Raw genomic sequence first — 23362 nt, forward strand, 5'->3', positions numbered from 1 at the left:
TTTGCCCAGAGCTGGCCCAGCAGCCTCAGCAGCCTTTGTTCAGCCTCAGAGAGCAAGGAGGGCCCAGGGCTTGTTCTCTGTGCCGGCCTGGAAGGGGCATGACAGCCTACTGCAGACATGCTGGGCTGTTTGAGAAATGGTTAAGCGTCAAAATACACCTGTCTATAGCTAACATTTGCTGTTCTCTAATGATTCCTCTAACGATGCATTGTCACAGTATGCAGCTGTATGCAGCACCACTTACAATGCCTAAGTTAGTTTCTTCAGGATAATAAGAGTATCATAGAATGTATTTAGAATGGGAAAAAGTTGACCAAAAAATTCATCTTCCTGATCTTTAGAGAGAAAGATGAATCTCATGAATGCATGTACACATATTTCCCAGCCTGCTTCTAGCAGTAATTCAAGGCCTGGGCGTAGCATTAGGTTGCTTGAGGCTTTCAGCTGAAATCCGACTACCTACAGGCGGTGCCATTGTACTCAGCAAAATTCCCTCCTCTGTGAGGCGAATGCAGCTGCGGAAAAACTGATTTTTACTCTCGAGCACGGCGGGTTGTTGATCACGTTCCAGTGAACGTGCACATCTGACGAACGTAATGCAATTGAAGACGTGCCAGTCCAGCGTAACGTGAAGACTATGAAGTTGTGCAGGTTCCTGAAGACGATTTGCCTTGCATAATACTTAATTAGTGGGAGTGTAGCCTACGTGTGAAGAAAACAAAGCTGGTTCTGAGAGCCCAAAAATATTTCACTGAGCAGCAATTCTGCCATGGAAGAGCCGGCTCTGGAAACCCAGACCTGCACTGAGCCATTACCTTTCTTCTTGGAGCTGCTGCTCCCACAAGCAACGCCTGGAACAGCGAACACGAGACTCAAGTGTGTCCAGGAAAAGGACTCGCTGACAAATACCAAACTGTGATAACGAACCAGAATAGCACAATACGCACACGGTGGGCTTTTCCCCTGGGAATAGCTGCTCAGTAGCAAACGCCACCACAGCACCTGAATGGCATCATCCACCCTGACTGCCCCTTGCCCCTGAAGGGTGGACAGGAACAGGGAGTAGGAGCTTTTTATGGAGGGGCAGGTAAATTTTAATTTAAACTCACACCTGAAGGATCCAAAATCCAGATCCAGAGCTGCTAGAATGGATCGGCATCTTTGAAGGTATCCCCTGTACTCATTTTGCAGAGAAGGTCCCGTTTTAGGCGAGGCCTGGGCTACTTGGGGACTGACACTCAGCGTGTCACCTGCTGGGAGTGGGAGCAGAGCTGTGCAACAGCTGACACCAGCCTTCAGCAGTGTCAGCCCGCAAGGGCAGATCGAACTAAGAATAACCCTGCTTACCTCCACAGGCTGCTCAAGTCCCACCTTGCAGCCAAAGCTTCTAAAGAAACCTAGGAGCAGAAACAAGAAGTTGCATGCACTGTAAATAAAATCAATGCCTAGGTAAGAGAACTGAAATTTCAGCTAAATCACTGGGATTCTTCGTTGCTGTGGCTTCAAATCTGCTTGTGTAAAAACTGATTTTTCCTTTTCTATGAAAATTGTGGAGGGATGGACAAAGTCTCCTGAAGCAATAAACTGGCCAGGACAGAACTCGGTTGCCTGGGAAATGAATGCATCAGGTCAGGACGGAAAGGAGGACACAGATCACCTCCTCCACCCCTGCCCTGCCCAGAGAGAGCAATGAGACTGAACGTTGTCAGAGCCCTTAGCGCACTGCAGGAATTGCCAGAATTGCTGTGGGACTGCGGGTGGGATGAAGGAAAGTGCCAAAGACCTGGAGCTGACAAAGATCTACAGGCTGCTGCATCCACTACTCCAGCTGCTCCCTAAGGGCTGGTTAATGCTGTGGGCAGCCACAGGAGAGGAACGGTTGGGTATAAATCTGTGTGGACACTGCACCCACCTTGCAGACTTCTTCCCATCCCACCTTCCCCCCCTGCATGTCTGCTTTACACTGCCAGAAGCTACAATTGGCACTAAGGTATCACAGGGAGCAGGGCGATAGCAACAACCACTAATATTTTTCAAGTATGAAGGTCCTAAGACTAAAGGGAAGAAATACGGAAAATATTTCAGTCATAATCCTAGTAATAAAAAACTGGCAGGGCTGGCACTGCTCGGCAGCACTTTAGAGAATTCTCAGGATTGCTTAAGTTTTCTACGACAGGCAGATAGTTTAGCTATTTAGTCATATTTTACATTAATTTGCTATGTAAAAATAATAACTCTATTATTCAGGGGAAAAAAAAAAAAAAAAAAAAAAAAGTCTTGTCTCTGCATATCATGTTTGTCATTTCCCTGATGTACAGCCAGTGTAACATGCAATAGAAGAGCAACCTATGCCAGGGCATAAGCTCAGAAGCCTCGACTCTTGTCAGTCAGAGCATTGAAACAGCAACACCGTTCATTTTGCTGGGACTTTTTTCTCTGCCCACTTCTCTGTGGAAAAGTGTCTGATTCTCAGAGAGCTTTTAAAACAAAGCAGAGACAAAGCTCATTGAGCAGCGAAAAGGAGCTGAATTTGTGAGCAAGTGTCAGAAAAGCAGCATACAAAATTATAACTTTTCATGTTAAATCCTCTTGCACTCCACCACGCTCCACAAAGTACAGCTCCCTGAGTACACTGAGTGAATGGAACAGTAAATTTCTAGCTGTCCAAAAAAGGCTAGGAGAGGAAAAATTAGATCAGATTCAATTCCCTGCAGCGGTTCTCTGCAGCTCCGTGACTGGGCACGGAACAATGGCCACATTTTGTCTATCGCACGCCATGTGCTTCTCCATGTCCCAGGAGGAATTCAGCCTGGGCAAAAACCCTCCTGCAGGTTCTGCCTGCAAACAGTAGCACTGCACCGCTACGCATCATCTTCAGCGTAACTCAGGGCAAAAAGCAAACTTTTCCACCAGGCAAACTGCGAGGGAATAGCACTGTTGTCTAAAAACATATCAGAGGGGAATAAACATCAGGGAGGGAGAAGAGTTATCTAATCTAAAGGACAATGTTGGCATAACAAGCAGGATGGGCATTTCTGGTAATGCTAAGATACAAAAATCTTACACAATTTTATGTGAAAGCAACAATAATCTCCACTCCTACATGCAGGCAAATTTTCCAGGATACTCTTGTCATTAGCTGAAATGGTGAGCTGAAGCCCAGATAGTAAACAGAAAAAAAAAAAGGAAAAAAAAAAAAGTTGTTTTTTTTTCTTGCAGAAATAGAAACAAACACAGAAGTTTCACATGAAAAGTTTGGTCACCGATGGTGCTTCTGTTTTCAGCTGCAGGTGTAGGTTTCTGTGTCTCCTTGCCCCTTTAAAGTATCTTCAGAGACCGTCATAGCACAGGTCATGTAAGGGACAGTACTGCAGTGATGAATGAGGTTTCCTTTCGAGGGGAATCTCTACTAAATTTCTACTAAATTTATCTAGTTTGACTGGAAAGGAGTCTAAAACTGACTAATCACTCACCATTTTTTTCTTATTTTCCATCATGGACTAAGTAAAAATTAGAAGCAACCATGTATGTCTTACTCATACCATGTGTTTCAGGGAATTAGGTGCATAGAAGTGCGTACGTCTCTCTCTGATGCAACTCAAAGCCAACAGATTTGCCCCTGGACTCAATTCACTCCAGCCATCTAGGATATTACGCAGGGTATTCGTTTCACTGATCATCCAAATCTTCATGAGCTGCTACTTGCAAATCACTTCGGACAGCTCCGGGATTAAGTGTCATTCACTCTGTCTTTTACAGTCCATGCAAAGGATATAAAACTGTAGAGCAATGTAGCACCATATACTAATCAATAATTAATATCTTAATTACCATCAGAATTTAGTAATAGTCCATTTGCAATAGAAATATAGCAAATAAAACAAGATTATGAAACACTTTGAACTTTCGAAGTGCCCTGAAGTGGTACTAAAATACCACAAAGCCTTGAGGCTCAGAGATGTCTTTACTTCCCAGAAAAATAATGCACAGATATTTAGAAAAAAAATAAAATAATAATTTAAAAAATCACAGTCATTATATAAGCCATGCAAAATGAAATGAACTTTATTTTTAATATCAGTAAAAGTACTATTCACTCCTTGTCTCAGAGGCTTCTCAGTTATTTGTTTTCTTTATTCCTTGACTGGACTGTTCACAAGTACAGCATGGGAGCATGCCAGGGCAGGAGCATATCACTGCTCCTTCCAGGCCAGCTGCATGAATGTCACAATAATGGGTACTAAATTTCTAAGGTTACTGGGAATAGATAAGACCATGGAAGGTACTCAAATGCTGTTGCATCACATGTATTCTTACATTTTTCTGTAAGAATATGTTTCCATGCCTCTGCTCATGCCCAAACCCAAGCCCAAGCCACATTCCTGAGCTCTCACACTCCACTGCAATTTTTCATCTAGACACCCACCTAAGGCTGAGTCTAAATCTCCTTAGAGAAACAACCTCTTCCCCTCCCCTCTCCTCCCCTTCTCTCTCCTCCCCTCCCCTCTCCTTTCTCCAGGCTTGATGTCTCAGGTGGTACCTGAGGCACCTTTTTGCTTTGCATACAGCTCCCATTGACCTGAGTGGCAACTGTGAGTACTTGACACTTTTGTCAGTAATGCCACTGCCCTGCCAGATGGGCAACCAGATAGTCACTTGTGGTTTTCCTGGCATCTGGGAAAAAATATGATGGCAATGACTTATGTCAGGTGAGCCTTTCATGACTCCAGACCTCAAAGGGTTCATGTAGAATTATAGAATCATAGAATCACAGAATGGCTTGGGTTGGAAGGGACCTTAAAGCCCATCCAGTTCCAACCCCCTGCCATGGGCAGGGACACCTCCTACTAGACCAGGTTGCTCAGGTCCTCATCCAGCCTGGTCTTGAACACCTCCACAACCTCTTCACAACCTCCCTAGACAACCTGGTCCAGTGCCTCACCACCTCCTGAATGAAGAATTTCCTCCTAACATCTAATCTAAATCTCCCATCTTTTAGTTTAAAACCATTTGCCCTTGACCTAATATTGTATGCCCGAGTAAAAGGTTGGTCTCCATCTTTTTACAAGCACCCTTTAAGTACTGAAAGGCTGTACTCCTCTGGACCTGCTCTAACAGCCCCACATCCTTCTTGTGCTGAGGGCCCCAAACCTGGACGCGACAGTCCAGGTGGGGCCTCACCAGGGCAGAGCAGAGGGGCACAATCCCCTCCCTCCACCTGCTGCCCACCCCTCTGTTGATGCAGCCCAGGACGCAGTTGGCCTTCTGGGCTGCAGGCATGCACTGCTGGCTCGTTCATGTCAAGCTTTTCATCCACCAGAACCCCCAAGTCCTTCTCTGCAGGGCTGCTCTCAATAGGTTCTCCACCCCATCTGTACTGCCTGGGATTGCCCCAACCCAGATGCAGCACCTTGCACTCAGCTTTGTTGAACCTCATGAGGCTCACATGGGCCCACTTCTCAAGCTTTTAGTGGGCCCTTTAGACGTCATCCCTTCCTTCTCATGTACCAGCTGCACCACTCAGCTTGCAGTGAATGGGGCTACATCTGGCTGGTGTCACTAGCAGTGTTACCCATAGCTCACTTCTAAGGCCAGTCCTGTTCAGCACTTTTATCAGTGATCTGGATGCAGGAGTGGAACGCATCCTCAGCAAGTCTAAAGATACTAAACTGGGAGGTGCTGTTGACTCCCTGGAGGGATGAGAGGCCTTGCAGAGGGATCTACATATGTTGGAGCATTGGGCAATCCTCAACAGCATGAAGTTCAACATGAGCCAGCAGTGTACTCTGGCAGCCAAGAGGGCAAACTGCATTTTGGGGTGCATTAAATGCAGGTCAAAAAAGGTGATCCTCTGCTATATTTAGTGTTGGTGTGGCCTCACATTGAACACTGTGTGCAGTTCTGGGCCCCACAGTACAAAAAGGATGTCAAGGTCCTTGAAAGTGTCCAGAGGAGGCAACAAAGTTGGTAAAAGGGCTGGAAGGCATGTCCTGTGAGGAGAGGCTGAGGACACTTGGGCTTGTTTGGTTTGCAGGAAAGGAGGCTGAGAGGCAACTGCAATGCTCTCTGCAGCTTCCTGAGGGGGGAGGCGCAGCAGGTCTCTGCTCCCTGCTAGCAGATGACAGGACATGAAGGAATTAGCCAGTGGAGGTTCAGACTGGACATAAAGAAAAAATTATTTACTATGAAGGTGGTCAAACACTGGAGCAGACTTCCTTGTGAGGTGGTTGATGCCTCATGTCTGTCAGTGTTCAAGAAGCATTTGGACAATGCCCTCAGTGATCTGCTTTAACTTTCAGCTAGCCCTGAAGAGGTCAGGCAGCTGGACTCGATGATCTCTGATGGGCCCTTCCAAGTCAACTATTTATTCTATGCTATGCTATGCTGTGCTATGCTATGCTCTTCTGTCCATTTCTCAGGAGCAGTCTTCAGCTGACAATTTCAGGGCATGTCTGTCTCTTTCCATGGTTCCCTCTCACTCCCTCACTTCTTTCCACCTTCTTTAGCAAACCAGGTGGAGATGACCAAGACAAGCCGTGCTCTTCCATGGCGGTGTTTCCACTGCTCAGGTACCCTGTCTGGGAGCAATGGCAAAATCACTTGGGGGGACAGCACACAGTGTGCACGTGACAGGGGCATGGGTGACAGGGGCATGGGTGACAGGAATTGTGAGGTAAAATAAAAAGCTGAAAGTCGAAATGTTTTCTTCAAGACACGTTTTAGATGTGTTTTAATAGGAAAGTAAAACTGTGTTTTCTATAGCTACACAATGAAAAATCCCACCCTAAGGGTGCCTAAACCCCACACTCTTCTCACTAAACAGAAAACCCGTGGAGCCTAAAGGGTTTATGAAGCAAAGCGGCCAGTTAGGGGGAGATCGGGACGTCGGGAAGAGACACCGGGGGCCGTGCCTGTACCCGCGGAGAGCCCCTGGCCGTGGGGCCGCCATGCCGCCCGCCTTCCCCTTCCCCTCACAGGGACCCGGGGCTCGCCCCCATGGCCCGGATCCCCTTTGGGGGATCAGCCCCCACCCTGCCCGGCACGCAGGCCCTCCGCTGGCCGCCGAGGCGCTGTGGGGAGGCGGCGGGCCGGCAGGGGGCGCTGCAGGCGGCGCTGGCCGCCCGGGAGTCCGCGCTTGTCGGCGGGGCCGGCTCGGCGGCGCCGCATCATGTGGGCCGGCCCCTTCCATGGAGCCGGGGCTGCTGCCGAGCGCCTCCTGGGCGGCCGCCGCCATGAGGCTCTGAGGGGCGGCTGCGTGCCCGGGAGCCAGCCGCCAGCCCCGCCGAGCGCCCGCAGCGCGCCGCCGGCAGCTCCCCCGGCAAGGGCAGCCCGGAGCTGCAGCCGCCGCTCCTCCTCCTCCTCCTCCTGCTCCTCCTGCTGCCGCCGCCGCCGCCGCGGGGCCGGGCGGGCGGGCGGGCGGCCCGCGGCCATGTAAAGCGGCAGCGGCCGGGGAGGGGGGGAGCCGAGCGGAGCCCGGGGAGAGGAGCAGCGGCCGCCGGCGGGCGGGCAGGGATCATGGCGACGTCCAATCTCCTGAAGGTGAGCGCGGGGCCCCGCGCGGCCCTGCGGGAGGCGGCCCCGGCGGCCGGGCCTGCGGGCGGGGGGCCGGGGGCCGGGGCAGGCCCCGGGCTCGGAGCCCCGCGGGGCGGCTTGGGGCGGAGGGCGCGGGGCCGGGGGGCTCCTGGCGGAGGCCGCCGCTCGCCCTTCCCCGCTGGGGGGCTCCTGACAGCGGCGGGGACTTGGGGTCGGCCCCTTTGTTCGTTTGGGGGAGCCCGGGCGTGCGGAGGGCGAGCTGAACAAAAGAGTTGGGAAAAGGCCTTCCGCGGGGAGCAGGTGCTGGGTTGCCACCGCTTTCTCCTTTTTTTATTTTTTTTTTATTTATTATTAGTAGTATTATTTCCTAACCGTGTTTTTTTCCGCAAAGGAAAACTCCGCGAGGCCTCCCGGTTACGTTCAGCAGCTCGGCTCCTGGAGGCAGGCGTTGGCGCTGGGTGACAGGCGTCAGCCACCCCGAGCTGCCCCAAGTTTTAACGCAAGTTTTCACCGTCGCAGGCCTGTGTCGGAGCCCGGGACTGCCCGTCCTGAGCCTTGCGGCACGCGTGTGGCCCCAGAGGCCATGCCAGCACGCAGCAGGCCTACCTCGGACAACTGCTCCCGGAGCTGCCAGCATACGCTTCAGGAATGCCAGGCTACTTCGGGTGGAAGGCCCCAAAGAGGCTCCTTCCATCAGTTAGCAGTGTAAAACACACATAAATGTGAAGTTCATGTGTCCAGCACTCTGCGCGACACTTAAATACTATTCTGAAGAAGTGCTGCCCATGTTTGAGCAACCTGACCTATTTTGGATGTATAGGTTTGCGCTCAGAGTGCTGGTTGTACTGCTCGGAGATGCTCAGTGAGAAAATGAGATATAATTGATAGCCTTCTTTCTGCCTGGTGTCCGAAACAGAAAGGTTTAACTGCCTGAAAATACCTATAAAATAATAATAATTTTATTGAAATTTAAGTGCACCTAAAATGAATTATCATTAATTCCTTTCTTTTTGCCTAAGTGGGTAGCTAGATTTTAAAGGAAATAAGGCTCAAATAAAAACATGAAATTAAAAAACTCTAGACTGCTGGAGGAGAAACTTCATGTTTCACCCAGAACTCATTAGGCATAATGTGATTTTTTTGGGGGAAGAGGATGATTTTAGAGTGAACAAACTCAGTTTGTCTACTAGTTATTGTTTCAGTCCTTCACTTTGCAGTGCGTCTAAGGATCTCTGGAAAGGCTGCTGTGTGCTTTGAGGAGACCTGGTTGTGTAGCCCATAGCAGACAGAAGAAACAGGCCTGTGAGATTTGTCAGCATTCCACTTCAGCTGTTTTGAAAGAAAAATAGGTGTACAGTAAGTGAAAATAGTCACAGGCCTTGATTTTGTGAGATGGCTCTTTCTGGTCTGAAGCCTCGTTGTTGGCTTAGTGATGTCTTTGCAATTGGCTTTTAAATCATGAGCATTTTAAATTGACAACAAGTTGTATGTATGCACAATGTGTTTCAGGAAAAAATGCTATGTATGTACTTAGAGCAGGCCTTTTTGACACTGGTTTTTTTTTTTTTAAGCAATATATCTTAGTTTCCTAAAGACAATAATCTATGAGTGCTGTGTTACAAAAGGGAATATTGTTCAGTGATTTGACTTTGTTTATAATGACATACTAAACCAGTAGGAAAATTGGAGCTAGAGAAGGTCTTCTGTTCCCCACTTCTGATGCTCAGTGCTCTCAGAGAAGCAAGCTGTCAGTCCCAGGTTGCTGTCAATTGGCAGCGCCTTGTACTGATGGAGGTTTGGGGATGTACTTCTGCTTTCATGTTCAGGGCAAAAAAAGCAATGTCCCCTGTACAGTAAAAATCCTTGATTGAGAAAAGAAAGGTGTTAAAATCTGTATTTTTTTTTCTGTATTTTTTTTCCCAAAAAGCCCATGCAATCAAATCCAAGTCAGGTTTAAGTGGGTCTTGTTTTTGCTAGGATAAACAGGAACAAAGAATTTTCTCTGGTTTTCCCCCATCGTCTCTTGACCTTCTCCATGGCTGAGAAAATGAAGTGAAATGCTCGTTTCTTACTCTACTAATGGATCCTAGCAGAACCAAAATGGGACTGCCGCTCATCACTTTAAAGGGCATCACTGAAACTTCACTAATCCAGTTGTCATAACTCTGCAATGTAAACAGTTTTTTCGTGAGAAGCGTGTTCTGAAAGAGCCTTCATCAAATGCAGAACTAGAGTGACCAATGCGAACTGATGCCACACAGGGAATTGTAATGCGACCAGACTAGCAAAGCACTCAGGAAGAGCTGGGCATTGCCTGGTAAGCTAGTTTGTACCAACCTGTAGCAGTGTTGAGTTTTTTGTTGTTTTTTTTTTTTCAGGTGGCTCATGAGTACCATAGAAGTCTTTTCTCTTAAACGGCATGTGAGGCTGGTACTTTCAGCATGGGGTACTTTGTTTCAGGGGACGTGTTGGATTTGTAACCCGTTCACTTTGTTGGTGGCAAGATATTGTAAGCCAGTTCTCTCCTGACATGAAGGTACACGAGATTTTCTGCAGCTCCTCGAATAGAAAGCAGCTCAGTTTATCGCAGCACAAAGAAAACCTGAAGCTGTATCCATGCTAGCAGGTCTTGACACTCTTGTAGAGCTTACTGGAGCTGTTGGAGGTGGCAGCAAGTGCAAGACTCCACGCATGCAGGATGAATTGCAGTGTGAGCCTGGTATTAGGAGGAAGCAGCAAGGGAAGTAGCAGATGCTCCGTGGATTTAAGTGAAACAAGAACCACAATTTACCCTTCCATTTGCTGTATTTTTGGATCTTAGGCCTCTGTCACTTACAGCTGGCAACATCTGAATTTTTTTTAATTCTTCAGTTTAAAGGAAATATATCCAGATTTGTATTTTAGGTTCATCAGTTTCTTCCTGCTTATTTCTAATTAGAGTAGCTTTAAGAAGCTCATGAATGTTGCACGTTGGTTAGTTACACAGCAGAACGTTCCCTGTGGCTACTTCTCTGCTTTGTGTAGCAACTTCACTACTACCATTATACTGATTTTTAGAGCTGCTGGGGGGAGAGATCAATCAGATTGTGAATCTTCACGCTTATTGCAGTCTAGGAGCTCCTATTTCCCACTTCATACCTCTGTGAACTAGCCTTTCATTGTCTGAAAACAGTTCAGTAGTAAAAGCAAAGATGTTATTGAAATGTGCTTTATAATAGAGGGTGTTGCTTTTTCAGTGTTGTTTCAAGCATCTGACAGATCGGGACTGCAGTTGTGTGCACCTAAAATGTCGAGAGTACACGGTAAAGAGTGCTGCTGAATGGCCGAGTGGACACTTCAAAGTACAGAGGGGCAACAGCAGGGAGGTCTGGGAGCCTTTCTCCTCTGATTTCTAGTCTAGTTCCCGTTGAATTCCACATGTATTGAGGCTTTTGTACCATATTCTGTGCCTGCTTCTGCTGTGCTTCTCTGAAACTTGCTTGTAGCGATGGAGAAGAATTTCATGTTACGTGGTAGTACCCAAATCAGGAATACTGTTAGTGCAACAATTCAGATTGCGTTCTTGTACTAATTCTGCATAATATCCACCAACATAGGCTGGGAGGTTTTCTATGTGATAGCATAAAATAGTGTGTTTAGGTGTTTGTTTGTAGAAGAAAGGAAAGCTGTAGCGTATATTTCAATATAATAGCCAAGCAGTACGCATTTCAAATGAAGTTCAGTGTTAAAATGGAACTTTAAATCTCTGAGCACATCTCACATCTAGTAAAGTGACTTTTGAAACAGAGTATTTCATAAGCGGAGTTATTTTCCAAAGTGTTAAATTTTAAACTCCTAGAGTGGTTACTTAGCCAGGGAATGGCCTTCAAGCCTAATCCATGTTGTCAGAGGAGACGTGGTAAGTGCAGTAACTCTAGTCGGAGGTGTGACTTACCTTCCTGCTTGCCTTTCCTTCTAGCTGTGCTTTGAGGAAATGAGCTGAGAAAGAAAAATCTCCAGGAAATACCAGTCAGAAGTCAGCGGGGTGCACAGGTGCTCGAGGAAGTGGGAACAGGTCCTTCGTTTTGTCTGGGTCACTGGTGGCTATGTGACTTTGGTCACAACGAAGAATTACCACTGTTTGACGTCTTCTACCGTAAAACTGTTTTTGAATTATTCTTACGCGCTAAGAGGGGCAGGGTTATTGAACGTGACCGATGCACAGTACGCTGTGTTGTGCACCCTTTCTTGTTGTAGCTTCAGTACAAGAGCATGAGATGAGCGGCCACAAAAGTGTGACTCCATCTGCGAAATGTTGAATTGTTAATTGAGATTAAAGAGTAGTTTAGCTGAGTGGGATTTTTAATCCCAATAATCACGTTCCCTCATCTGCTTAATTTAGGAATGGAGGAGGAAGTGTAAAAAAAAGTCTGAGGTATAGGAAACAAAGTTCTAAACTTCCTTTGTTGTGTTTTCTGCCAAGCTTTATTTAGGAAATTCTTTTTAATTAGGTGCATGTTTGTTGCAACTGGGCGTGTGGTTTTTACAACTGAAGTGGAGTTTGTGTGCTTCTTAGCATGTACCGGGAAATCATGATGTCAATTGCATAAACACTACTACTTGCAAATACTATTTTACTTCCTCTGTGTTTTACAGTGAAACAAGGCTTACTCACAAAGATGGAGCGTTCATTTTTATTTATTTTTATCTTCATCTGCGTTCAGCAAAGGGCTGAATTGCAGAACAGGCATCTCGCCTTTACCAAAAAACTTAGATCTACTCTGAAGTTTCACTCCAAACGAAAACTTTTAAAGACATTGGTTTTACTTACCTTGTAATGCTTTTGCTGGAACTTCTAACTCAGCAGCTAGTCTTTCAAGTTCATTATCCTGCAAAGAGGGACTGGGAACAGAAACATCTGCAAGTAGAGGCTAATCATTTTCACAGGAACAGAAGAGATGTGAGAAAGTCATCAAAGTTTGAGAAGTAATTGTAAAGCCAGGCCTGTTTGGGGGAAGAAAGTATTTGAGAATTTTCAAAGATGCAGCATTCAAATTATTATTATTTTACAGGGGAAGATAACAAGCAAAAGTCCCTTTCTCTGAATTTGACAAGCAATTTAAAATATTTTCTTATATGATGAAAACATTCTGAACTTCCTTGGACAGGGGCTGCTTCCATGAGGCCCATACTCAGTGCCTACCACAACGATTTGATAATGCTGTGAGGTCTCCTGGTGCTGTTGCTATAAAAATAGTCCCTGCGATGCCTATTGCATCTTTATAACTTAAAGCTGAGACGTAAGAGCAGCAGGGGATACAGGTTCCAAACTGTGCTTATTCTGAATATTAAATAACAAACGTGTTTGTAAGTTTCCATGTTCAAACTAATCAGAAGAAGGTGGTTTAGAGAACATGGCATGCTGCTCTGCTTATTTATCTGAAGAGATGCTGGTGGCAGAACAGTGCACTTGTCAGAATTTCAAGTAGTTAGACCGTGTTATTTGCTGTAGTTGAAGTGAATTGTGTCAAATTTGCATTACTAGCCAAGACAATGAGCTGTTCAGAAGTAAACAGTGTATTGGAACATAATGCTGGAGATAACCAATAGTTGTTCCGCCACAACTTCCGTTCAACTGTTTCTTTAATTGCAGATTTTTCTTTTTAAAATGTGGAACTGCAAGCAAATAGGATTACAAGAGTAAAAGTTGTTTCTCTCTTAAAGTGGTTTGGTTTGGTTTTGTTTAATAATGGAAGTCTGCCTAATCAGAAGAATATGGGAGCACTTGGTTTCTTTAACTTTCCTCTTCATTTGTACAGCGAGCTTGAAAAAAATCTCCTTGGATTAGATTTTTGGGAACAGTGTGAATCCTTCTTAACTGCACCAACTGTAACCTTGGCTGTGGAGTTGCTGATGGCCAGTTAGCCCGCAGGAAGGCAGTCTGTGATACAACTGCTCCTGTGTTACTCTGCTTCCTTCCTCTCCTCACTGCTCATGTCAAGCACACGTGGAGCTAAAGGTACATGGCAGCATCCACAGGGGTTACACCTGGTTCCTAGCTGCCATCTTGGTCGTGGTAACTCATTCAGAAGAGGTTTGCAGCCCTGCCTCCTGTCTGTTGCTGTGTGTGTCTTGGCTGGAGCAGTTCAGCTGATGGAGTATCATTCGTGTTGTCCGTGTATAGCTCCATTAACAGGTGGAGAACATTTGCTGGAACCTGCTGCGCTGTATTAATGCAGTGAGTGAAGGACGAAGTTGGCTAGCAGATTCTCTAAGAAACAAGTAATAGCTTTGTCACTCTTTAGAATAATACTTTTTGTAAAAAGCTTGATTTGGCTATGGTGCTGTTGCTGAAATGCCGGGTAATATGAGACACCTCTGAGAAGGTGTTTTTATGTTATCCACAGAAACTGCAATCCTTAAAGATCACTCTAAATAATAAGCTATTTTACTTACAACACTTTTTTTTTTTTGTTCCTTTTAGAATAAAGGTTCGCTTCAATTTGAAGACAAATGGGATTTCATGCGCCCTATCGTTCTGAAACTTCTTCGTCAGGAGTCTGTCACAAAGCAGCAATGGTTTGATCTGTTTTCGTAAGTAATTTTTTGGCATCTTGTGTTTTCCTGTGCAATAGAAATGCTGTTATGGTACTACTTATCCTACTAGTTTGTTGGGTTTCACCAAGTGTGCCTACTTCACAGTAAATGCACAGAAGTAGTGTTTTACTGGGACTGAGATCTTTGCAAATAAAGTGGAGAAAGAACAGCAGAGCTTTGACTTCATCTGATCATAGTAAACGAGTTTTCTACCTGCCCACGAAGCTTTTGTTAGAGACACAATGTTGATTACTACTTCGGCAGTAATTTCATTTAAAGGCAGTTTGAATGTTAAATTGTTCTGATTTAAATGGTCTTCTTCTCAAGTAACTGAAGAATGCTTCTGAAGTAAAAGGGTAATGCAGATTAACTAGTTTAAGCTGAATAATTGCTTACCTTAAGAGTAATACATAGAACATTTTTCAGACATTGTTTGCATTATTGTACTTTCTAAAAACCTAAGAGGTAGAGATCCTTCTCAGGATAAAAACACTGCTGTTTTCCTCCTTCCAAAAAGCCTGAAGTTACTTCCTGTTAGGTGCTGATTTTTTTTCCTTAAAATACATTATGTCACCTTTGTCAACATAATGTGGAAGTGAGTTACAACATACTTATCAAAAGTTTACCTAAAATCATCTTTGTCTTGACACGGAGTTATTTTCTCTTAAATACAGTTGCAGCTTAAATCTGCAGTTTCTTTCTCTGATTGTTAAAATCACTCACAAAAGTTTAGTTTGAAATGCGGTCTTGTTGCTCCTTTTGAATCACAGTGCAGTAATTCCCTTTAGAGCCATCTGATTGCACCTGTCACACTTTTCTGCCAACCAAACAGAAAGGTAGTTTATCATGTAATGAATTTTAATATCTTATGATATCACTGCTGCAGTAGTTGCCAGAAATGTGGTGTAGTTAAGTTACGAATTCAGTCCTGAGTCATTGCCTTCATTTTTTTTAATAACTAGTTTGATAATTCTGCATTGGTGTTGAAATTTTCTAAATATTATTTTGCTCATAGCTGAATTGTTGAACTGAACTTAATTACCTTTAATTTAAGTATATCAAGGGAAAGTATCCCACTCTCCCAAGTTTCTGTTTTTGGACAATGCTTTTTGTTAAACTTTGTAATAACAATTTGAAAGCTGTAGGTATCTTCTACCTGCTCTTTGGGTATTATCTTCCAGCATTGCTTTTTAACTTCTGTCGGGAAATGGTGGCATTCTGAATACAGTAACATCTTTTCTGCCCATGAAACTTACATAAGCCTCTTAAGTTAGACCTCTGTAAATCCTTGGCCAGCACCTTTGTTCTGTGTAAAAGGAACTTTCTATCTTGCAGGTTTTGTCTTTTCAGTTAAACTAAAAAAAGTTGCTTTTGTATTGAAATAACTGAATTAGAAGGAACAAAGCAATACCTGTAGATTCTGTAGTTGCTTTTCTGCAAAGACTTGGCCTTATTGAAAGGAGGAAGAAGAAACAGGGGAACCTAATGAGCCAAAAACAAAACAAAACAAAAAAAAACCTTGATAGTCTACACTAAATATGATGTTATAGGTAGGAGTGTGACTTGCTTTATCTAGCCTTTAACAGGGAAAGGAAATAGGAATTAAGTTACACTTGCTGGCCTGTCACCTGAGAAACTCAGGAATTTATTTGAATATTGATTAAAACTCATTAATATAATTTAGCGTTGTGTTGCTCTTTGGTAGCTTTTCTGCAGTAGAGCTGCACTTCAAAATGTTCCCATGATTGTGAAATGTTTAAGTGATCTTATTAAACTATTTAAAACTTTTTAAGTTCACTGATGCCTGGACCTTAGGTTTCTCACCTGGAAGGCTGGTTTCCTTTGCAGAAGGATTTTGTAATGCTTGGATTGTGAAAGTTTGAGTGAAGGCTGTGTCTTAGGGTATTTTAGAGTAACACAAGCTGAGTTGCAGTACTTCTGTTGGCAAGTGATTTCCATCATTGTTAAAGAAAAGCTTTAAAAAACTGTCCTTAATGCAGTAAGGATTACGGAAAAGGTGGTGAGGACAAATTCGGCTTCTGCATATTCTTTAAATCTCCTTCTTGACCATAGTATTTTCCTAGCCAGGTTGCTGTTACTGCTTCCCCATACTTCCTTAAAGTTTCAGTCTCTTCTCCAAATGTGTTTTCTTGCATGTGTCACTGTGATCTACTCACATACTTTATTTATCATTGTCCAACAATATGTATTGTTTTCTTACAAGTACTTAAATTATGGCTGTTTCAGCCTCATATATTAAACTTCGAGTAGTTGCTACTAAAAGATGAATAAATTGTTTTCTAGAGATGTACATGCCGTTTGCTTGTGGGATGACAAAGGTCCAGCAAAAATCCATCAGGCTCTGAAGGAAGACATCCTTGATTTTATTAAACAAGCACAAGCAGTAAGTTGTTAACGTTTCATAACTTGTATTCATATTATTAGAAAAAATAACCAAATGGTTCTGACTTTCTTTGGATTGAAATGCATTGCTTTTTGTTTGAAATGTTGATATTCTAGAGATTGTAATTACCCTGTAAACTTCTATTGACAAACAGAAGACTTAGCCTTGAGCATTTGCTTTGTCTCATTGTTTTCTCACAGTTCTTGAAACTGGGGCAAGCAATGACTTTCTTCTTTTAAGCATTATTTTTGTTAACCCAACGATACTTATGTAGTATTCTTCCTTTTGAAAATTACTTGAGGCAAAGTTTTCTATAAGAAATTACTGTCTGGGAAGTACTTTTTGTCTAACTTCGGTGCTTTGCTGACATTCATTAATGGTTTTTAAATGTCGTATGTATGGCATATTAGAAACATCTGTTCTGTTGGCTCAGCATGATTCGCTGTCCATTTTTATGGACTCTCTGCAAATAATCATCAATAGATTCAAAAGACAACTTTTGTTTTTAAAACTGTATAGTAATAGATGTTCCATGTAATAAGGGATTTGAAAGTGGTCTCTTGTGAGATTCAAAAAATAAATGAATAAAATTCCATGACAAAGATTTGCAAAGGAGAATATGAACCATTACAATCTTTCTCTAGTGAAGAAATTTACAATGCTATGGCTTTCTTCAAAGGAAGATACAGTTCTTGTATCTCAGGCCTTTATATAAGCAGGCACATATATGTTGATTTTTATTTACTTTTAAGCTCCATCGTGCATACATGCATAAATGCTGTGCTGAACTGGGGCCTTCAATGTGGTCTGTGTTGGCTGCTGGTTTAGGGGCATCTTTTTAGGCATTACGATAGTGGTTGTAGTTCCCAAGCATTGCTAAAATATACATGTTAACTACCTACCTGGGCCTAATCAAAGGTAAGTAGATGCATTAAATAAAACTTTCCCACTATATATAATGTAACAATCCTTACAGGCGTGTACTTTTTGTAGGTATAGTTGTACCAGTGCAAGCCTCTGAGACCAAAGATTTTAAGCTTCTTGACTTGCGGATGGCTTAAAAAAGTTATTCAGTTGGAAACATGTTAACAACTTCTTTGCTGGTACCTTTCTTTTCCATTTAGGAAAGGTCCACATGCCACAGGTTGATGACCACTGCTCTAAAGTAAATGGCACTTAAATACGTAGACATTCTTATTCTGATATATCCATATATTTGTATTTTATATGGGAAAATATTTCCAGTATAAAGTTAATCTGTTTTTCATGCAGAAATTTGTTTATAAAATACCTCCTCTTCTTCCCCCTCCTCCAGAGAGTGCTGAGCCATCAAGATGATACAGCTTTACTAAAAGCATATATAGTGGAATGGCGCAAGTTCTTCACCCAGTGTGATATTTTGCCTAAGCCATTTTGTCAATTAGAGATTACTTTAATGGGCAAGCAGGGCAGCAACAAGAAGTCAAATGTAGAAGACAGTATTGTTCGAAAGGTAAGGGAGAGGTATTAAAGAGTTCTGTTGTGCACTGTTCTGCCTGTGGTAATAGTACAGAAGATATTGTGTGTCTAAAGATGAAATCGCACCAACCATATAATACGATGTATCATTTTGCTTCAGTGTGAGGGTCAGAACAAATTGCACCTTTTTTTTTTTCTCTCCATGGCAATTTCACTTTCTAGTTTTGCTTTGGCTATAAACAGTTCTGTTCAGATGATTAAAGCAGGGTTTTTTTGTTTTGTTTTGAGTGGTGGTTGGTTTTTATTTACTTAAAATTATAACTTCAGTCCTAGTGGAGGGGCAATTACAAACTCACTGTGAAAACTTTTCCTATGCTTGGGAAGTTCTCCGTATAATCACCCAAAATGATCTGTTTATTTTCATCAGATATCTGCATTAAATTATTCCCTGTCTATAATATCTAAAAGCCGCTTGACCATGAGAAATCTGTGATGTGTATCTGAGGTTGGTTAACGTTCCCTCTGTTTTCTTCTCCATTTGTTACACATTCCAGCTCTCATAAACCCATTCTGTAATTGTACAGTGCAAACATAATATGCATATTGATAATGTTAAAATTATCAAAAAGTAATTGAGGAATCAAATAAAGGTTTGCTTTAGAGAACATTGCAATGTTTTGAACAATTCCCTTCCAATACACTTTAACATTAGAAATGGAAATTCAGCTGAAATTGCCAAACAGTTGTGGAGAAACTTAGAATAAAGAAAGGTAAAATGAACTCTCAGAAGGATATCTGGCTTTTATCAGATGCTTTTTGTGTTAAAATCTAAAGTACAAAGCAATAGTGAAAGACTATGCAGTCTTACCATTAACTTTGCTGTGTTGCTGCGTCATCTTTTCTGAAACTTGTTTTTTGTAAGTTTGTTCATAATCATGAGTCAGAATTTGAACTGGTAAATTTTACAATTCCAGCTGCTTTCCACTGCCAGCATAGACTGATAAGTGGTGTGCTTAGGGTGCATGCATGGTAGTTACTGCCACGTGTGAAGGTACATGGTGATACCTGATGAATATGCTTTGCTCTGCGTATTGAACTTTTGTGTTAGGGAAATGAAATCCAAAAACTGATTTTTCTTTATGTAACTGTTGTGTTATTTGAGTTTTGGCTTAAGACTGAGCTTGCAAACGATGAACTGTTTGTCTCAGAAGTACCCCCTGGTACTACAACTCCTGACACATTCTATTGCTGGAAGTGGTACTTGGCTAATTAATGAGAGCTGTAGAAGGAATACAGAAGCGATACAGAATGCTAGAAGTTAATATCTGAATCAAATGATCTTTGCTTCTCCACTTGCCCCATTTCATAAAGTAAGCTTAAAATATAAATAGCATATTACTTCTATAACAAGCCAAGAGCAAGTTCTAAAATAGGTATATAACCTGCAAGCTACGTTATAACCTTTTTGATTTCTGTTTCTGCTCTCTTGTATTTTTTTTTTGGATAAACTTAGGTCTGTGTATACCTTTCTGATGGAATTTTTTTTTCCTTCCTGAAATGCAGCTCATGCTAGATACGTGGAATGAATCCATATTTTCAAATATAAAAAATAGACTTCAGGACAGTGCAATGAAGCTAGTTCATGCTGAAAGACTAGGAGAAGCTTTTGACTCTCAACTTGTAATTGGAGTTCGAGAATCATATGGTATGTCTCGCACAAGCTGATCTCTCTTGCCTCCTTACCCAAGGAAATGAATTTTCATCATAGAAGTTGACAGATCTGTTGGTAATTTTGGAATGATTATCTCATTTTGTACTGAAGATGTTGTTATGTGGTACCAACTAAATTCTGTTCCAAGTATCTATAACTTCTAAATGATTTTGCTATGCATTGGTTTCTGCAAAATTGGTATTTTCAAGGAGCAAACGTTTTGATCTTCTAAGTTTGCAGCAATAACCTCAAGTCTGTGCTATTTTCCATACCATTTGAGATTTTTCTGACAGTTTGAAAAAGAAATACTGCATCTGCAGGCTGCATCTAAGACTCCCAGTTTTCCTCTTGTTTGTAAAATGTAGGTTGGTCTATCAGAAACTTCTATGACATTTCACCATTGTCTGCATTTTTTTTTCAAAGCATTTTTTGCTGCAGCATGTTGAAGTAAACATGTGACTAATACTTTCTCAGATGACTTTATAGATATTCTAAATATTTAGAACTCTAAATGTATAGGTATTCTAAATTCTAAATGTTTTAACGCTTATTCCATTTAAGGGCTTGTTTTATTTTATTGATTTATTTATTTCCCTAACAGTTGAGAGGAAGGTGGAAACTTCTTTTGCTCAAGGTGCTGGTTAGGAGTAACCCTGCTGTCTCCACTCCTAATTTTTCTAAAATAGGAAAAAATCGTAATACAGAAAAAAATGTCTAAAACGAAGACATGGAGACTCTTAAGAACATTGTCTAATAAAAGCTGTTTGCTCAGTGAGGTAGAGAAGTCCTTGCTTCATTGGGCATTATGTTGAGCTTTGTTGTTTTACTTATTTTTTTTTTAGCTTTTCAACTTTGCAGCTCTATGTGTATTTTTCTGGTTACAATCTTAGAATGTCTGAAACAATGGAGATAAGTATACACTGTTCTCTAGGTCTCTACAGGTAATCTAAATCTAATTGCAACAAAGATTGAGCAGCTGATTAGCTTAGATTCAATGTGCCTTTGTAGGATATTTCAAATTGTTCAATGGCATCTTGAAATACAAAACTTATTTTAATGAGAGAGATTTGCTTATTATCGGCCACATAGATTTCCAAGAATTAAGTTTGGACTTTCTCTTTGCAGTTAACCTTTGTTCTAATCCTGAAGATAAACTTCAGATTTATCGGGATAACTTTGAAAAGGCATATTTGGATTCAACAGAGAGATTTTATAGAACACAGGCTCCTTCTTATTTACAACAAAACGGTGTACAGAATTATATGAAATATGTAAGTAAAAATTCTGTTGTAAATTTGTTCTGGAAATGTTAGTGCTTAAAATGATTGCTGTTCTACTTTTGCACAGGCAGATGCTAAACTCAAGGAAGAAGAGAAAAGAGCACTACGATATTTAGAAACAAGGCGTGAATGTAACTCTGTGGAAGCAGTAAGTATAGCATAGAAAAATTGCTGTATTTTATATTTATATATAGTTATTATATGTGAGTTGATTTTTTGTGTGTATGTTAGTGTACTTGGTAGCAATAAATTAAGAAACTGTTGATCTTTTTTTAATCATGTTATATTTTTTCCTTGCAAAAACCTATGTTACTTTCTAATCTGGCAATTTACAATTTCTACAGGTATCTTACTAGTAAATCTAGATTAAAGTTCAGATGGAAGGGCAGATTTTCATTTAAGTTGATTTTTATTCTTTCATTTTGAGTCAGTTTTTTTCCCCCTATGCTTAACAGTGGATGAGGTTGAAAATAAGTGCACCGATGTAGTAGGTGAACAGTTTCTCCATGCTCATTTAGAGCACCTGAAAGTGTTACTGTTCATTGCAATCAGAAAGAAAAATGAAAGTTTCATTAAATCTGTTCTAGATTTCCTCTTAGGCTGAAATACGGCTATTTAGTATGTTCCTGTCCTGCTCTCTTTCCCCCCAGCTGAGCAATATTTTACACAGTTCAGACTCAGGAGAAAGATTTAACTGCAGTGAATAGCTCATAATTGTCTATGTTGGAATCAGTTCAGGAAATAGGTTATTTTAAATAAGTACCCTTTAAATCTGAACTTACTGCAGTTGATCAAAATTTATTTTATGTCTTGTGTTAAGTTGTAAATCACTCAATTTGCATAGCTATAAACTGTAACCTGTATGAAGAGGCTGACAAAAGAGAAATGGTCCGGACATGTACAAACAGTTTCTGTGCTAGATCCGGCTGTAGTGTCTCGTTTAAGCCAACCAGGCTGGTCCAAATAGGGTATGCTGGAATGAGAACTATTCTTAGCTCTTGGATGTATACTTGGAAACTAAGTAGGGTAGTTGGTGTTCCAGAAGTGATGGCTCCCTTGAGAGGAAAAAGGTGGTAGAAATGTTAAGCTGGCTCCTGGTTTGGAAGAGGGTTTACCACATTTACTAGCCTACACATTTTAAGGAGATACGGTTTCATGTAGGGATTTTTCTTCAAACTATACTTATTTCTGTGAATCAATTTTTATTAATTATTTTATACAATATACATGTTGAGAACAGATTTTATGTCACAACAAACTTGAGACAGCTCAGACTTTGGAGACTAAATGAGCTAATTCTGTGTTTAATACGTTTCAGCTAATGGAGTGCTGCGTCAATGCCCTGGTGACATCTTTTAAAGAGACTATTTTAGCTGAATGCCAAGGCATGATCAAACGAAATGAAACAGAAAGTAAGTGAAGCTTCAAGAACAGTGCAGGATGAACTCAGCGTCGACTGTATAAAAATAGATTTGTTGGCAGATTTATCAAATCACTGCTTTTAATAGATAGCGGCAGTGTTTTGTAGGTAAAATGTTGCTTCATGCATGTAACTTTTATCCCACAAAATTATCGTGATTGGTTAGTGTTTTTTTAATATCATTTCTGACGTCTGTATGTACAGTACCCTGACTTGAATGACTGAATAGCTCTCTTATTATTTGAATGAAAGTAATATTATATTATTCTTTTTATTTATTTAGCATTTCTTATTATTTTCCTTATTTTTTTTGACAGCTTATTTTCCTCATGTTGATTTTACTGTGATAAATTTTGCATGTGTGCCATTTTTTGAGTAGTTCATACTGTCGTGTTGTTCCCTCTCTGGCTGCTCCTGCCCCCGCCACCCTCCCCAAAAAAAGATAAGAGATATTTTAAAAGATGTTTCACTTTATTGCTCATCATCTGGTTGTTAGTGCAGGACCAATAGGTTCATGAACCAAATCTCTACAAATTGTTTATTTGGTTTGATAACCAGTATGTGGCTGTGAATTCTGAAAGTTAGCTCTGTGTGCCTTGCTAAAATTTTCAGAAGGCTCTTCTGCTGCCAGAAATTGAGAAGTTAGTGTTTAAAAGTTGTGTGTTGGTCCTATATGATAAACCAAACTAGATAAATAACTAAAATGTCATAAATCAAGTTGAAATCAGAGGGTGATTACTTTTTTTGAAGGCTCAGTATCCTGCAGACAATGATTATTAATTAATATCTATATGAAGTTTTTGCTTCTATGCAAATGTGAAAAATGGATTTTATAACTTAAAATAGTGTAGGAAATACTTCTAAAGCTAGAAATATTTGCCCTCAGAAGTATGTTATAGTGATCTGTTTGTGTAGCAGCATGATTTCTGGCAGTAGTCCAAAGCTAAATCTAGAAAGCCAACAAACTTATATGAGTATAG

General features: G+C 41.6%; 1 protein-coding gene across 5 annotated transcripts in view; it reads left to right on the forward strand.

Moving 5' to 3' along the window:
• Positions 1-7187: 7187 nt before the first annotated feature.
• Positions 7188-23362, forward strand: part of CUL5 (cullin 5) — a 32893-nt gene continuing 16718 nt past the window's right edge. The window contains exons 1-9 of one of the 5 annotated variants that reach the window (XM_084505497.1): positions 7190-7539; positions 7925-9850; positions 13997-14106; positions 16414-16513; positions 17829-18005; positions 19535-19676; positions 20808-20953; positions 21030-21110; positions 22281-22374. In XM_084505497.1, the coding sequence (XP_084361623.1) occupies positions 14036-14106; positions 16414-16513; positions 17829-18005; positions 19535-19676; positions 20808-20953; positions 21030-21110; positions 22281-22374 (811 nt within the window). In that variant the 5' untranslated portion in view covers positions 7190-7539; positions 7925-9850; positions 13997-14035. Of the gene's footprint in view, positions 7540-7924; positions 9851-10048; positions 10070-12660; positions 13532-13996; positions 14107-16413; positions 16514-17828; positions 18006-19534; positions 19677-20807; positions 20954-21029; positions 21111-22280; positions 22375-23362 lie in introns of those variants that run through there. The other 4 variants (XR_014687597.1, XM_084505495.1, XM_084505496.1 and 1 more) reach the window with 4 other exon arrangements.

Source organism: Aythya ferina (genome assembly GCF_964211825.1).
Source record: "Aythya ferina genome assembly, chromosome: 1".
NCBI classification, from domain to species: domain Eukaryota; kingdom Metazoa; phylum Chordata; class Aves; order Anseriformes; family Anatidae; genus Aythya; species Aythya ferina.